We start from the raw sequence: 14,383 nt of genomic DNA on the forward strand, positions 1-14,383 counted from the left end.
GATGTTTATAGGGAGACCACAACAGACAATATATATACACCATAACCACATAAATAATGAAATGACATCAAATATATCTCATAAAATGAAAAAACTACATAGCTTCTATATAACGTTCTCACTCCTTCCAGCCTTGCCATCCAACCTCTTCCTCTCACACCTATAAACTTAATAAAAACAGTGAGCAATTTCACTAAGCCTACATCCACAACAAATTTCCTCCAAATAAATTACTCAATGCCCCTCCATATTCTACAGTGGGAACCAGAGAAGTCCAATTTGAAGGCTCAAATAAGAATAGGACTTATATGCACAGGTAATGATCTCATCTCTCCTTCTAGAGCTTCTCTTCAAAACAAAGTAGTTCAGGTTCTTCAGATCCTTTTGTAAATTGTAGTAGGGAATCAATCATGAGAGGGAAGTATAAGAACATGCACTCACAAAATCAGTTCCTATTTCTACATGTATTTCTCCCATTCAAGATGGTTCCTTGCCCGTCCAATTGCTGCTCGGTTATTTCGCTTGTATTATGAGTAAGAAGTGTACAACAATTCATACCCTTTTTCTGTTTCTCAGTATTGATAAATAGATGACTTCTATAATAGGGAAAAGTAATTTGATTCTTTTGGTGCCTATGAAAATTGAATTGCATAAAAATTATCACCTGGACATTAAGTAAGTTTCTCTACAATACAGAAGGGACACATAAAAAAGCTTTGTGTACACAAAAATTTCACTAGAACGAAAACAAAAGGCAAATGCCCATCCAACCATCATTGTACACTACGACCATTTCACCCCAATGATGGTCGGATGGTCAACTAAAACACTAATTTAATGAAAAAAAATTAAGGTTTAGTCGTACCTTCTGAAATTTGGGGAAAATCGAAGTCGAAGGGTAAAATCAATGTCGAATGGGGAAATCGATGCCTAATCGAAGTAGAAATTAAGAAATTGAAGCCCAAATGTCAAAATTGAAGAAAATTGAAACCGAAATAGGGAAAACCGCAAAAAATCAAAAGGTATTTTGGGGAAAAAGAGAATAGCAAGAGGGAGAAGGGAGTGAGATGTCGAAAGGGAGAATAGAGAGAAGAAAGGAAGGTCGAGAGGGATAAGAGAGAGAGAGAGAGAGAAGCGAGAGAGAAAAATGGAGAGTGAGTCCGAGAGAAAAGAGGGAGACACGGAGACGAGAGAGGGGGTGTGAGAGAGAGGGTGAGTCCTAGAGAAGACCGAGAGATGGAGGCCGGAGACGAGAGGGAGCAGAGACGGAGGTCGGATACGAGAATCCAAGGGAAGAGATGCAACAGCGACATCGGGGGCGCAGGGAGACGAGAGAGGGAGTGCGGGAGAGAGGAAGAAAAAAAGGAAAATGAGGACGCGCGAGAGAGGGGGGTGCGAGGAGAGAGAGGGGCAAAGGGAGCATCACGCGTCCTTCATCTCAAAGAAGATCAAATATGGCCTTCTTTGATACGAAGGATTTTAAACCGTGGAGATGAAGGACCGCTTCATCCCCTGCATCCAGATGAAATGTTATCTGTGCTCCGCTAACGACTTCAAGTGTTGAAGGCATCATGCGGTTGAAGATCATCTCGGACTTCAAGTTGACTAACCCCCCCTGAGTGATTAATCATTTTAGGATAAGGCCTTAACCCAATTTAACATGGTATCAGAGCAAGGTTCTCATATGTGGGCATCCACCCATATTATCCACATACCACCATGTTAGGGTCTCTACACAAATTATCCACGTGCCTTGAACCCAATTTAACATAGTATCAAAACAAGGTTTTCATATGTGGACATCTTCCCAAATTATCCACATGTCACCACGTGAGGGGGAGTGTCAAGGATAGTCCCACATACATTAATGAGTATAAAGATCTTACATTTATTAGTTGGCATAAAAATTTCCTAAGTGTCTAGTCATTTTAGGATAAGGCCTTGGACCCAATTTAACAGTTTATATTATTCAATAGTGTGATCAATATCTAATTAAACAATTCTCTCTTTCTTTGAAAAAACAAAATCTCTAAACTGAAGATAAATTAACTTCTCCAATTCAATTATATAATAATTCTCTCTAATTTGAAGACAACTTACAAAGTGGACTTGCATAGGATGTGCTAGTCTTTAGAATGTCAACATTTCAGAACTGAGTTGTAGGTATATATCATATATATTGGACATATCAGTGAGGCACTGGAAGGGCTTTGCGAGGAGCATCATGTAAAGGGATTGGAACCACTCTGACCATGCAATCAGAATCAAACGAAGGGGACTGACTGGAGGTCTTGTCTTCACCAGACATTGTGGTTATCAGGCGGAGGAGGATTTTTTCAAGCTCTTCAGCACTGCTCCATTCCTGAACATCAGCTTTCAGAAGCAACCGATTGCTGCAAATGAGATCCCACAGTGGGAAGTTCTTCCTTGGCATTGCAAAGTCTCCTTCCCTTAACTTGAGACATGGGCAGAAATCACCCCTACCATCACCAACATAGACGAATCGCTTTTGTCCCAGTTCAGAAACTGAGGCATGGATTCGTTCAATTACGAAACCCTGCAACGGGACATCAACCTTACATGTTAAAGAAAAGAACCCAAAGATAAACAAGACCCATTTATGCAATTGCATGTTCCTTCCGGAAACAATTCTACATAAAATCCACAGATAATGAAGAAACAAACAAAATATGCAAAGGCATCATTGAGCACTTCAATTGTTTACAAGAGATTATTTTTAAGGCACACACTAGAGGATCCCAATAAGGGCAATCTAACGAAAAACACAGTTTCATGAGTGGAGCATTAAATTGAGATTGCTGCCTCAGATGATCCGACAATCTACCAAGTCTGTTTTAAGTACCACATTTGGATGTCATAGAGCATTCAATAGATTCAGGGCTTCCTCATGTTACTTTTGACACTGTTTCTTGCTCATTTTAACATCATTTATGTAAATAATCATATTGACCAAAAGATTGCCTTCCTTTGATACTAGTGCCAGTTTAAATAATAAACACAGTGCCAAGCAGCAGAAGTGATCTGAAGGTACCTTGCACAGGTTTGAAGGGCAATGATTGCAGCCATGAGGAGAGGACATATCATGGTAAGGTAAAATTCGAAGTTTTCCATCTTCATCAACAAAACTAGGATTTGTGTGGATCTCAGAGAAGTACTCAAAGAGCTTATGATGTTTGAGGATAGTCTGTATGAAAAAGCTATTGGCATCACTCACTATTCTTAAATCACACCTGAAAAATTCATTTAGCAGAACATGTAAAAAATAGAATGCAATCAAAACACAAGTGGAAAAAAAAGGTGTAAATTTATTAAAGGTAAACAATGGGTAAATTACCCAAGTGCATGAGATGATTTGATGGCTCTGATGATGTGGGGTTGCAATGGAGCCGCTTTCAAGCACTCTGCAATTTCTTCAACTGTTCTTCCTAGTGAGTGAATCTCACCCATCATTCTGTCCTGAGCAGGATCAAGAACACAGATGAAATTAATACTGCCGGCCACTTTTGTTAAAACATACAAAACAACCAATCATGGCTGGAATGCAGGAGAAAATCCAGCATAAGAGCATATTGCAAATCCTCTATCATCTGACATAGAGAGGGAGTCAAACTACTTAAATCATAAGGACCAAGTGATTCTAATTGCCTTGAGGTAAGCATAAGCTGTTCATGGACCAGTAATTGCTATCACGTTTGCATCCTGGGAGAAGCTCAAAAACTATTACAATCTACTAGGCAATATTAAGAACTATTCCAGACATCCAGTTTAGAGTATACCATCAGGCATGGCGACTCTAGTAGGTATTTCCTAATGAAAAGTAGAGCAGAAGATTGTATTGCAAATATTATATTCCGGAGACAAAAAATACAGATCCATAAAATATGTATCAGGCGGGTAATTTACAGAACTTGGAAAAAACACAAAATAGAAAACAGACATCAAGCAAGCGGTATAGCAAATCCAGCAGCACTACCAGAACCTGCAAAAATCATAAAAAATACACATTTAATATACAGGAGGCAAAACTGTAACAGAACTAACCATGAGGATATTCCAAGGCAAGATCGGATAGAATTCATGGAAAACTTCCGTTATGCCCATTTGATTCACAACCCAATTGTCACTGTCCCAGTCAATGATTGTTTTGTCGAAATCAAATATCACAACAATTCCAGCCATAGTAAGCAGCTAAAACTTCTCCGTCAACCTGAAAAACTAAATTCAATAAAGAGTGAAACAGAGCCTGAAATAGATTCTATGATATATCTAAGAGAATGAAAAAGGTATTTATAGCCCCTTCTAAGTGGGATGTTAAAGTAGTATGATAAGTGTATGCAGTAAGTGCTTTAGTTTCATTGGTTAGCTATGAATTTTTCAAGCTTCATGAGGTGGCCACTGGACAATTAGGCTTTCAGGGCTGCAAGGAGATGGAATATTCCCAAAGCACTGTTACCATGCAAATTGCAGACAGGCGGCTAGTTATGCTCCACTTTCATCATTGGATATATACAAAAAGTGTTTCAGTCATGCACGATGACTAAGCAAGAGCACACTTCTGTCTGCAAATGGGTCTGCACCGAAGTCCATCTTCACTTGACACATGAGAATTGAAACAAAATTTTCACATTTTAAAATTTCAAAAGAGGTATATCATCGATGTAGGTTGTCAAAAACCTCATCTCGGCAACTACTTCAAAAAAAAAAAAAAAATCATCTTATCCGGGAAACCAAGAACACCACCAGCTCTTGGAGGAGGAGCCAAAGATCCCTTCTGTTAGGAAAGACACCCAATTTTTTTTCTAATTCCATTTCTGAAATCCTCGAGGCCTTTCAATTCATTAAATTCTAGTATTTTTCTTTCGCTAGTAAGCAAGCACCCCTATCTCTAGAAACGCAAAAGCCCCAATCCCAACCTTAACATTTCTAATAATCTTTTAAGATGCCTCTTGTTGTCATCACGATTCCAAGAAATTATATAAGCAACCATCCACACCATGACTAGGATTGAAACAGAAGGGAAGTGGGTTGCCCACTTACCTTAACAAACTGACCTCGCTTGCCCACCGTCTACAGCTCGAATTGCATCTTGATGTTACAATGCGGTAATACCAGCCTCTGCGTGGAAGCGGACGGGGCTCAGAATGACCAGCTACAGAGGATGGACTCACTTTACGACTTAGCAGGCACGGAGCGGAAGAGGCAACGCCTGAACCCAGAAATACTGGAGGCCAGGAAAACCAGGAACTGTACTGTTCCCTGGCGACTGAATAAACGGACGAGGAGAAATGAAATTATAAAATTACAAAAGGAAATCCAGCTAATTATGTCGGGGACTCTTCCATGACCACAAATCCTACACGCCCAAATGAAATATACACCCTCCTATTTGATAAAGACACTGTTACTGTTACAGAGTACCCCTAAAGTTACCACGAGTATTAAGAGATAAGCTTTTGTTTCCCAAGTTTTCTATTGGAATTATGAGCATTAATAAGTCCTGAAGTCATTCCGCTTCGCTGCGCCAAGTGATCATACAGATTGCAGTAAATTCTTCCCTAATGCCAAGTGCTACTTGATGATTCTGGTCTCGTTCTTAGTTTCTTTAGCAAATATCCATAGAAAATTCATCCAATCGAAGTCACGATGGACAGGGGAAGAGTTCTCCAGCAGAATTTTACAAATCCATTGAGAGGATTTCACGAAAGTAGATGTCGATTTTCCATTGGGTATGGAGTTCATCATGTCCAAGAGATTACGCTTTCCGGGCCAAAAGATTCGTTGCAGACAGGACTGAAGATTATATTATAATAGGTGCCGCCAAACATGACCTTCATTTTAACGGTGAAACCCATGTATATGGAAGGGACTATCACTACAAGTTACATAACAGATGACGACAGCAGCAGCATGAAACCACAAGCTCAGATTGTGGTAAGTGAGGAACTCGAAGTGCATGACGAAGGGCTTCTTGTCCATACTGGAGCTAGCAGAGAATTGCAGTCAACTGGCACCAATTCAGTAGAGAACCTTCCGTCAAGACTATCATCGTATTTACAACGTGGGGGAGAACTCTTTTAAACTCGTCGTAACTGCTCCATTCGTGGATGGCCGCCTTGAGAAGCAAAGGATTCCGGCAAATGAGATCCCAGAGAGGGAAATTCTTCCTAATGGCAGCACAAAGTCTCCTTATTGTAATCCGAGAGACGGATAGAAATCCCCCGTTCCGTCTTCTTGTATTTATGATTTTAAATGTGAAAGTAGTGCAAACACGTGGATGAGAAGAACAGGGTTCCGTCCTCATCCTCATCGCAAGTATTTATAAAAGATAGTAGCAATGAATGAAGACTAAAAGATAGGATTACCTAACACTACAGAATTCCAAGGCATATTATGAAGAGGATTATTGAACAACTGGGAGGCATCCAATTCGTCCACCACCCAGTTGTCACTATCGCAGTCTATGATAGTCTTGTCGAAGTCGAAAACCACCACGATTCTAGTTCCAGTTCCAGCCATGGAGGAGTAATTCATCTTGGCTAAAAGTGCTTGGCAGTTGCTTCAAGGAAATGGGGATTGGGGAGTTGGTTCCAACTTCCGAAGAAGCAGAGATATTTATAGACAGAATTTGGGAGGAAGCAAAGCATGCGACGTGAACGTGGTGATGTCCAATCCATTAATGCATACTTTGAGTATTCCTAAGGCATCTATATACCCTTTCAAATTCTTGTAATTCTTTTACAAGAAGAGTTTTAACATTGAAGAAGGCGAATAATCCAAATCCTGAAAAAGATACAATAACAACAACAACAAGAAAAAAGAAAAACGAAGGGAGAGAGAACTGAGAATATAAGAGATGCTTCATTTTTCTATTTTCTTTTCCTCCCACAGTTAGCATAAAATGCTTTTTCTGCTTAAGCGAAAGCCTAAAACTATAAAAGACGAATGACGCTTGCGAGCACAGAAACCAGTTGGTACAAATGGAGGAAATGTTCTTGCAGTGATCGATTACCCGTTTCGGATTGTCCCACATAAAGATGAAATTAAGTCATGAAGAATCGGAGCAGCTCTGCCACAAGTGTATGTTAAGTTTCAAGTTCGGCCCAGATCTTCTTATGCTCATTCTGCTTTTTCACCAACGCTTCGAAGTTTTAGCGCAATTGCTTTCAACAGAGAGAATAAAGGTAGTACTTGAAGATAAGTGGGGAAGACGAATAAAGCATTGGATGGTATATATCCTAAATTTGTCAAGCAACTTAGGAGCATATAGTTCGAGATAACAGTACTGTGATTTGGAGTCAATTCTCTGTCATGCGGCATGTTTTATCAAATGAAAAGTGATTTGGATCGCCTGAAAAAATAAAAGACTAGAGAGTTTGGGGGCCCTAAAAATGTAAAAGCCAACAAAGAGCTCGCCTCTTGGCTCACATGAAAGGATTTGGATCCCAATGGGAGAATGAACTGGCGTCCTCCCTACCAACAAAACAGAGCTGTTTCAGAAAGCTATTGTTTTTTGTTTCAAGGGGATAGAAAAAGTATTGTGTTAGTGCCTAGTTAAGTTAAGTGTTCTCAACAGACCGGTCTAAAAAACCGGCCCGGGAGGAACCCAAATAGCTAGCGTACGCCCAATGGAAACTGTCGCCGTATGTTCACGTTCCTAACCCCCCCCCCCCGAGACGGGGATTAAAAAACCGGCCCGGGAGGAACCCAAATAGCTAGCGTACGCCCAATGGAAACTGTCGCCGTATGTTCACGTTCCTAACCCCCCCCCCCCCCCCCCCCCCCGAGACGGGGATTGGAACGCTGAACCTGTGTTCCCAACAGACAAGGTCTGTTGGGAATACTTGGCTAGGCACTAACATATTGAAAAGTAAGCACTAAAGGCTGGAAACACTAGAAATTTCATGAACAGTAGACGGCAACAGAAACTTGTATTCATGAAGTTTAGTATAAAAGCACAATTAGTTACCTTCCCCTCTCACCTTCGGCAGAGAAATTCTCTTTCTGTTATTGACCTGAAATTCCTTGGCAAGGTAATTCTTTCCCCAAATAAGAATGAAAGATTGAACAATGAAAACAGAAAGCCATTACATATATGATTCAATATTTAATTGCTTTCCATGATCTCTTGACGGTCTCTGTTGAATTTTCTCCATTTCAAACAAGCATCTACAGGACCAACATTCTGCTTCACTTTCCTTCTCTTCTGTTATCTGACGACACAAAACTGACCATGTACTTTCGATCTCTCACCTCTGTCATCCAAATCCATTTGTTCTCTCTCCAGTCTGTTTTACACATAATAATAGAGAAGCTACGTATGCAATTGGAGACAACACGGTTCAAATCTAATGAATCTGATCAAGAAGGAAAAGGATGGGAGCTGATGCTGCTAAACCAGACCTGCTATATGCGGAACAGGGACAGGATTAACCTTTGGAAGAGGAAGTATTCGAAGCAGGGGCAGTTAATTTCTTTTACGAGAAAGAAGTCTTAAAACTTTGCTTTTGCCGTTTTATTCGAATAACTCGTAGTTAACACTTGGCATCGAGTGGACAGCTAACGCCTGTCAGGTAAAATACTGTGTCGAGTATGGGATGTGATCACGATTGTGATGGCAGTAGGTGAGATGAACAAACTTGCAAAGCATAGTCGTAAACAACATGGAAAGTCCTTGAATATAGAGTGAGTTCAAGAAATGGTTGAGTTTAAGAGAACCAAGAGAAACAAGAGAGAATATTAATTCATAAGCTAAAATCTTATTGGTTGAGGAGAAATGTTAATGTTAAAAATTATGGATACAGGAGACGAGTTTAAGAAATAGTTTTTTCAACTTCTTCTAGTATAGGCTGAGCCGCGTTTCCTTGATGCCTTTCTGACATCGGTGAATTACAGAATGTAGAAAATCTGAAAAAGCAAGAACTCGGAAAGTAAATCCTAATGTAGCCTGCTTGAAAGCACTCTCTGACTGATCAATGGCGAACTGGAAGGGCCTGGAGAAGAGCTTCATGTGTTGATATCGGTACAGTTTTCACCTTGCAGTCGGTGTAGACCAAAAGCAAAGAGCTGTTCTCTTCGGCGAGGATTTGGTTAATAAGCTGAAGAAGAACACTCTCTTGATCTTCCCCATAGGTCCATTCATGAACCCCTGCTTTAAGAAGCAACGGATTGCTGTAAATGAGATCCCAAAGCGGGAAATTTTTCCTGGGCATCACGAAGTCTCCTTCTCCAAGTTTCAAAGACGGACAGAAATCACCCTTTCCATCTCCCAGGTAAATGAATCTCTTCTTTGCCTCTCCATAGAACGACCCTTGAATCCGCTCAAAGACCGCACTCTGGGATACACACATAGCCACAGTCAGCGATAGACAGAGTCATTTTCAGATGCATGTAAGATTAAAAAGGAGCACACTTGGCTAACAAATTTAACAACCAAAACTTGAACATTGTTTTGAATTTAACAACCTTGCACATGTTTGGAGGACAGAGATTGCAGCCGTGGGAAGAGGAAGTGAAATCATGATAAGGGAAGATTCTGAGCTTTCCATCCTCATCAATGAAACTTGGGTTGGTATTGATCTCTGAGAAGTAATCAAACAGCCCATGATGTTTGAGGATGGTCTCAATGAAGAAGAGATTGGCATCACTCACTATTCTTAATTCACACCTGAGATTAAAACCCATTACAGTTAAAACCAACGGGAACAAATTAGAAAGTGGGAAGAAGACCACGGCAAAAATATTCAGTATTCACCCAAGGGCATAAGCATTTTTTATGGCGGAGATGATTTGTGGATGCAGAGAGGCCCTTTTCAAGCATTCGGCAATATCTTCAACAGTTCTTCCATGGGATCGAAGCTCCGCCATCATCCTATCCTGTTAAATATTAATCAAAATACCAACTTGAGCCTTAAAAAACTCAAGATGAATATTGAGGAAGAAGAATAGGCTCACTTAAATACTAAACAATTAACAGATTTGATCGTATATATCATCTCGAAGAGGGGAAAACAGAAAGAAGCAGGAGGTCCGAAAATCCCCATGTCTGCGAAGAATGATTTAAATGCTTATTTAAAAAAAGTTGCCACAATGACCTCAAGAAATTACAAACCATTAGAGAATTCCACGGCATGGTGGGGAGAAGCTCATCGAACAATGCCGTAACTCCCAGCTCGTTCACCACCCAGTTGTCGCTATCGCAGTCTATGATGGTTTTGTCAAAGTCGAAAATCACCACAATGCCGGCCATGGAAGCTGTTTTTTAAGTTGTTGACGCGTATGCGAGCAGAGGCAGAGGCACTTGGCGTATCAAGTTGTTGAAGGAGAGCGAAGGAGAGGCACTTATTTATAAGCCCTGCGGGAGGGAAACAGAACAGAGAAGCTTAGAAGGGAAATCATCTCAATAACCTACACATGGACGGTCGACCAGCAGCCACCACAACTGTGGAGAAGCACCGGATAAAGAATATTCCACCGCCGCAAACATCCACTTGGCGGGACGGATGAGAAGAATATACCGTCAATGTGCGGCGAATCTTCCTTAACTTTAACCTCGATCTTGAGGAATTTGCTCCGGTACAATGCTGTTACATCTCCTTTTGTGGATGGCTTCGGCGGAAAGGCCTGGAAAGCTGGTTTTATTTTGGTCTTATCGAGTGGACACACGATTTGCATGTGATTGTGCCGCTTTGATGAAGAGCTCCTCTTCAAGAATTGTAACACGTATGGAAGTGCGACTGATGTTTCACGTGCATGGTCTGGAGAGAGGGGAGGGGCCCCCACTATCCCTCCAAGCGGTCGGTCTAGTTTTTGTTTCTGTTTAAAAAAAAAAACTATTGAGCTTCATCCATAATGGTTATATACGTAATCAAATCCAAATAAGATTTCACATCTTCTCCTTCACTTGTATTCGAGTAAGTTTGAGAGATAAAAGGTTCGTAGTAGACTAGAGCACCCAATGAGACTCTCAAGCAGCATCTATTCTCGAAGGGAATTTTAGGATATTACTTAATTTTTTTAACATAATAACATAAATAATAATTTTTTAATTTATTTCACAAATATCTAACTTTGACCAGTCAATTGTACATATAAACTTTGATCGCATCATCAACACCTGATGATCGCATCATCAACACCTGATGACTCTAATGCCACGTCAATAGACACATCATAGACAAGTCATGTTATCCTCCACATAGGATGACACTTCATTAAATGCCACGTCTTTCCACATCAGTTTGCCTTTTTTCTCCTATTTTTATTTCATGATAGATTTAGGTTATTTTGTAATTAATTTTTAAAAAATATTAATTCTGTTTATAAAAAATCTTACATATTTCATTTCATCACCTTCACTTTAAAGGGGGGGGGGGGGGGGGGAAGAACTTGAATTGAAATGAAGAATTCAATTGAACTTAATATAATAAAAAAAACATAATTTATTATTAATTATTTAAAAAATATTTTTTAATACAATTAATACTATTTTAATTGATACCTTGATTTAATTATTTTACTTTAAGATATTATTTTATTTAATACAATATTTAGTAAAAAAATAATTTAGTTTTAAAATTCTCATTTGCTGGCACAAATATTCTACCTTCTTTTTTATAATAATAAAGCAAAAAATCCATATATTAATTAATTAAAATATTCATTCTTACCTATTTTAAAAACTATTATTATCAATTTAAAATTTTTTTGAAATATAATTATTTAAAAATTATTTTAGAGTTTAAAAATCTAATTTATCAGTACATGTTTAATTATATTTTATTTTAAAATATTTAAATAATCATTCATTATAAAAAAAAATTAAATCATAAAAATATTATTTATAAAATATTTTTTTAAATTATTTTAAAAACTTTAAAATATTTAAATTATTTTTAAAAAATTAATTAATTAATTTTTAAAATTAATTTAAAAATCTAATATTTTTTTAAAAAAATAATTTTAAAAAATATTTTTTGATGCCCACATAGGATGATATGGCAGGGGTGATGGAGGGTGGGTAAGATGGTTGAAGCTCTTTGGGTACTGATTTGGCACGAAGACATGATACCACATAATTGGTCAAAAATTATGTATTACCTTTGACTCTACACATGTTAACTAGTGAAAGTTAAATATTTATACAAATAAATTAAAAAAATTGGTTATTTATGTTATTATGTAAAAAAATTAGATAATATCATAAAATTCCCATTCTTCTGGAACCTCCGTCAATTTTTGTCGCTGGACATCTATTGTCGAACGACGTGTGGAATTTGAAGAACGGCCCAGCAATCTATGTACTCGGAAGACATGATCTCAATTCTCAAAAATCAAAATCATTTACTCCGTCGTTTGTTCTTGCAAAGTTAAAAAGATTACTGGGTGACACGGAGGGCCTGAGGGAGGGCTTCGTGTGCGGAGATCGGAACTGTTTGAAGCATGCACTCTGTTGAATGCATTTGTACCGAAGAGCTTTTTTCTTCCAAAAGGATTCGGTTTACGAGTTGAAGTAGAATTTTGTCTTGATCTTCTCCGTAGTTCCACCCGTGAACCTCCGCCTTGAGGAGGCTGGGGTTGCTGTTGATGAGATCCCAAAACTCGAGATTCTTCCTTGGCATCACGAAGTCTCCTTCGCTGAGTTTTAGAGATGGGCAGTAATCGCCCTTTCCATCTCCCAAATAGATGAATCTTTTCTTCGTCTCCATAGAGACCAGAATCCGCTCCATTATCTGTCCCTGTTTCAAATAATCAAACCATTGTCAGATATACAACTTCTGAAAGGCGAATAGGTTCCTAGTCGATCCATTAGAAATTGCCAAAGACGCTGATTAAAGAATGCATGTTTTAGACCCCAAAAAAAGAGAGGTTCGCTGGATTATTTAATCACTTGCCTTGCACATATTAGGTGGGCACAGATTACAGCCATGAGAGGAGAGGGTGAAATCATGGAAAGGGAAAATCCTAAGATTCCCATCCTCATCAATGAAACTTGGGTTGGTATTGATCTCTGAGAAGTAATCAAACAGCCCGTGGTGTTTAAGGATAGTCTCGACGAAGAAAACGTTGGCATCGCTTACGATCCTCAATTCGCACCTGAAGATCGCCAACAACTCGTCAGTCGTCAGTAAATAAACCAGAGGGAAAGATTGAAGGAAGGGACAGAAGGAAAAGGGTTGAACGATATTGAAAACTATTTACCCGAGTGCATAAGCTGATTTAATGGCGGTGATGAGTTGGGGATGCAGAGGAGCGCTTTTCAAGCTCTCTGCTATATCTCCCAGCGTTTTTCCTTGCGAATGAAGCTCCTTCATCATCCTAGCCTGTAAAAGAACAACAACACGACAATGAGGAACAGATGACCCAAGGTATAGAACAAAGCCAAATCAAATCAAATATCGATGCAATCATGTTTCGAAAACAAGACACTCTCCCGGAAGACAACGTATCTCACTCTACTTCATCTGGAGCGATGACAAGAACCCATGAGCGAGACGAAAACAGGCTTTTCCCAGAAAGAAGATTAATTAAGAGGACAAAATTTTAGCCGAGCAGTAAACAACGTACCATGAGAGAATTCCAGGGCATGGTGGGAAGAAGTTGATTGAAGAGATCGGTGGCACCCAATGCGTCCACCACCCATTTGTCGCTATCACATTCAATGATAGTTTTGTCGAAGTCGAAAACCAAGACAATTCCGGCCATCGCACTGTGTTTTTCCCGGTCAGCGGACGAACAAAACAAGAAGCAAAGACAAGAAGGGAGAGAGAGAGTCCTAATCCTTAAACTTGATTCAACTCTCTTGCAGAGAAGAACCGGAAGAGATGGATTTATAATCTTCCTCGGAAGTAGTCGCACGCTCTTGGGAACGCAACGAGAAGCGTAAGCTGAGATTATGTGGGCCAAATCCGGACCAAATATCGAATATTCGGCGAAACGAAGATCCACTGGAACGCGTTAGTTGCCAGTTTGCGGCGAATCGGGAGCATATTCCGTCGGAAGTCCCATGAATCTCCGAAACCTTTTCTTATTCTGATTCCAAAGAGTCATAGTTATTGTTGACTCAAAGTTCAATCTCCGAGTGGTACACCGTTATCTTTGGTAAGGCAGAAATTAGGAAGCTTCTTTATGCCCACCAATTTTTTTTATTTGGGAAAGTGTTCACTTTCTTCAGAAGATTAAAGAAAACTCGCAATGATGACCAAATCATCAACAATTAAATAGTTTGCTCAATGTGATGGCATGGATGTCAATTCCTGAAGTTAGGTCTAAAGCTATTTCAAGAATGATTAGCCAAACTGCTTTGATAATGTGTGGAATTGGGTCCAAGCCTATCCAAAACGGTTAATCATGTTAAAAAAAAAAA

General features: G+C 39.3%; 3 protein-coding genes across 4 annotated transcripts; all 3 read right to left on the reverse strand.

Moving 5' to 3' along the window:
* Nucleotides 1-2,041: 2,041 nt before the first annotated feature.
* Nucleotides 2,042-5,354, reverse strand: LOC137945781 (thiamine phosphate phosphatase-like protein). Of its 2 annotated transcripts, none has more exons than XM_068791804.1 (5): nucleotides 5,059-5,354; nucleotides 4,063-4,228; nucleotides 3,356-3,477; nucleotides 3,053-3,251; nucleotides 2,042-2,557 (listed from the first exon to the last, which is right to left on the reverse strand). In XM_068791804.1, the coding sequence occupies exons 2-5, from the start codon at nucleotides 4,198-4,200 to the stop codon at nucleotides 2,189-2,191; spliced, it is 828 nt and encodes a 275-aa protein (XP_068647905.1). In that variant the 5' UTR covers nucleotides 4,201-4,228; nucleotides 5,059-5,354; the 3' UTR covers nucleotides 2,042-2,188. The 2 variants fall into 2 exon arrangements, with proteins under 2 accessions (XP_068647905.1, XP_068647904.1); XM_068791803.1 differs by having other exon boundaries at nucleotides 4,063-4,236.
* A 3,476-nt stretch (nucleotides 5,355-8,830) lies between these two features.
* Nucleotides 8,831-10,610, reverse strand: LOC137945802 (inorganic pyrophosphatase 2-like). The gene is made up of 5 exons (XM_068791832.1): nucleotides 10,536-10,610; nucleotides 10,130-10,372; nucleotides 9,773-9,894; nucleotides 9,484-9,685; nucleotides 8,831-9,353 (listed from the first exon to the last, which is right to left on the reverse strand). The coding sequence occupies exons 2-5, from the start codon at nucleotides 10,265-10,267 to the stop codon at nucleotides 8,991-8,993; spliced, it is 825 nt and encodes a 274-aa protein (XP_068647933.1). The 5' UTR covers nucleotides 10,268-10,372; nucleotides 10,536-10,610; the 3' UTR covers nucleotides 8,831-8,990.
* Nucleotides 10,611-12,300: 1,690 nt separating this feature from the next.
* On the reverse strand, nucleotides 12,301-13,803 carry LOC137946222 (inorganic pyrophosphatase 1-like). The gene is made up of 4 exons (XM_068792440.1): nucleotides 13,585-13,803; nucleotides 13,219-13,340; nucleotides 12,912-13,113; nucleotides 12,301-12,755 (listed from the first exon to the last, which is right to left on the reverse strand). Exons 1-4 carry the CDS (start codon nucleotides 13,720-13,722, stop codon nucleotides 12,396-12,398), a joined length of 822 nt encoding a protein of 273 aa, XP_068648541.1. The 5' UTR covers nucleotides 13,723-13,803; the 3' UTR covers nucleotides 12,301-12,395.
* Between the last annotated feature and the right edge of the window lie 580 nt (nucleotides 13,804-14,383).

Source organism: Aristolochia californica, unplaced genomic scaffold (genome assembly GCF_029961685.1).
Source record: "Aristolochia californica isolate CCGP_79_NKW_82.1479 unplaced genomic scaffold, dmAriCali1.0.hap1 SCAF_12, whole genome shotgun sequence".
In the NCBI taxonomy this organism is placed as follows: Eukaryota; Viridiplantae; Streptophyta; class Magnoliopsida; order Piperales; family Aristolochiaceae; genus Aristolochia; species Aristolochia californica.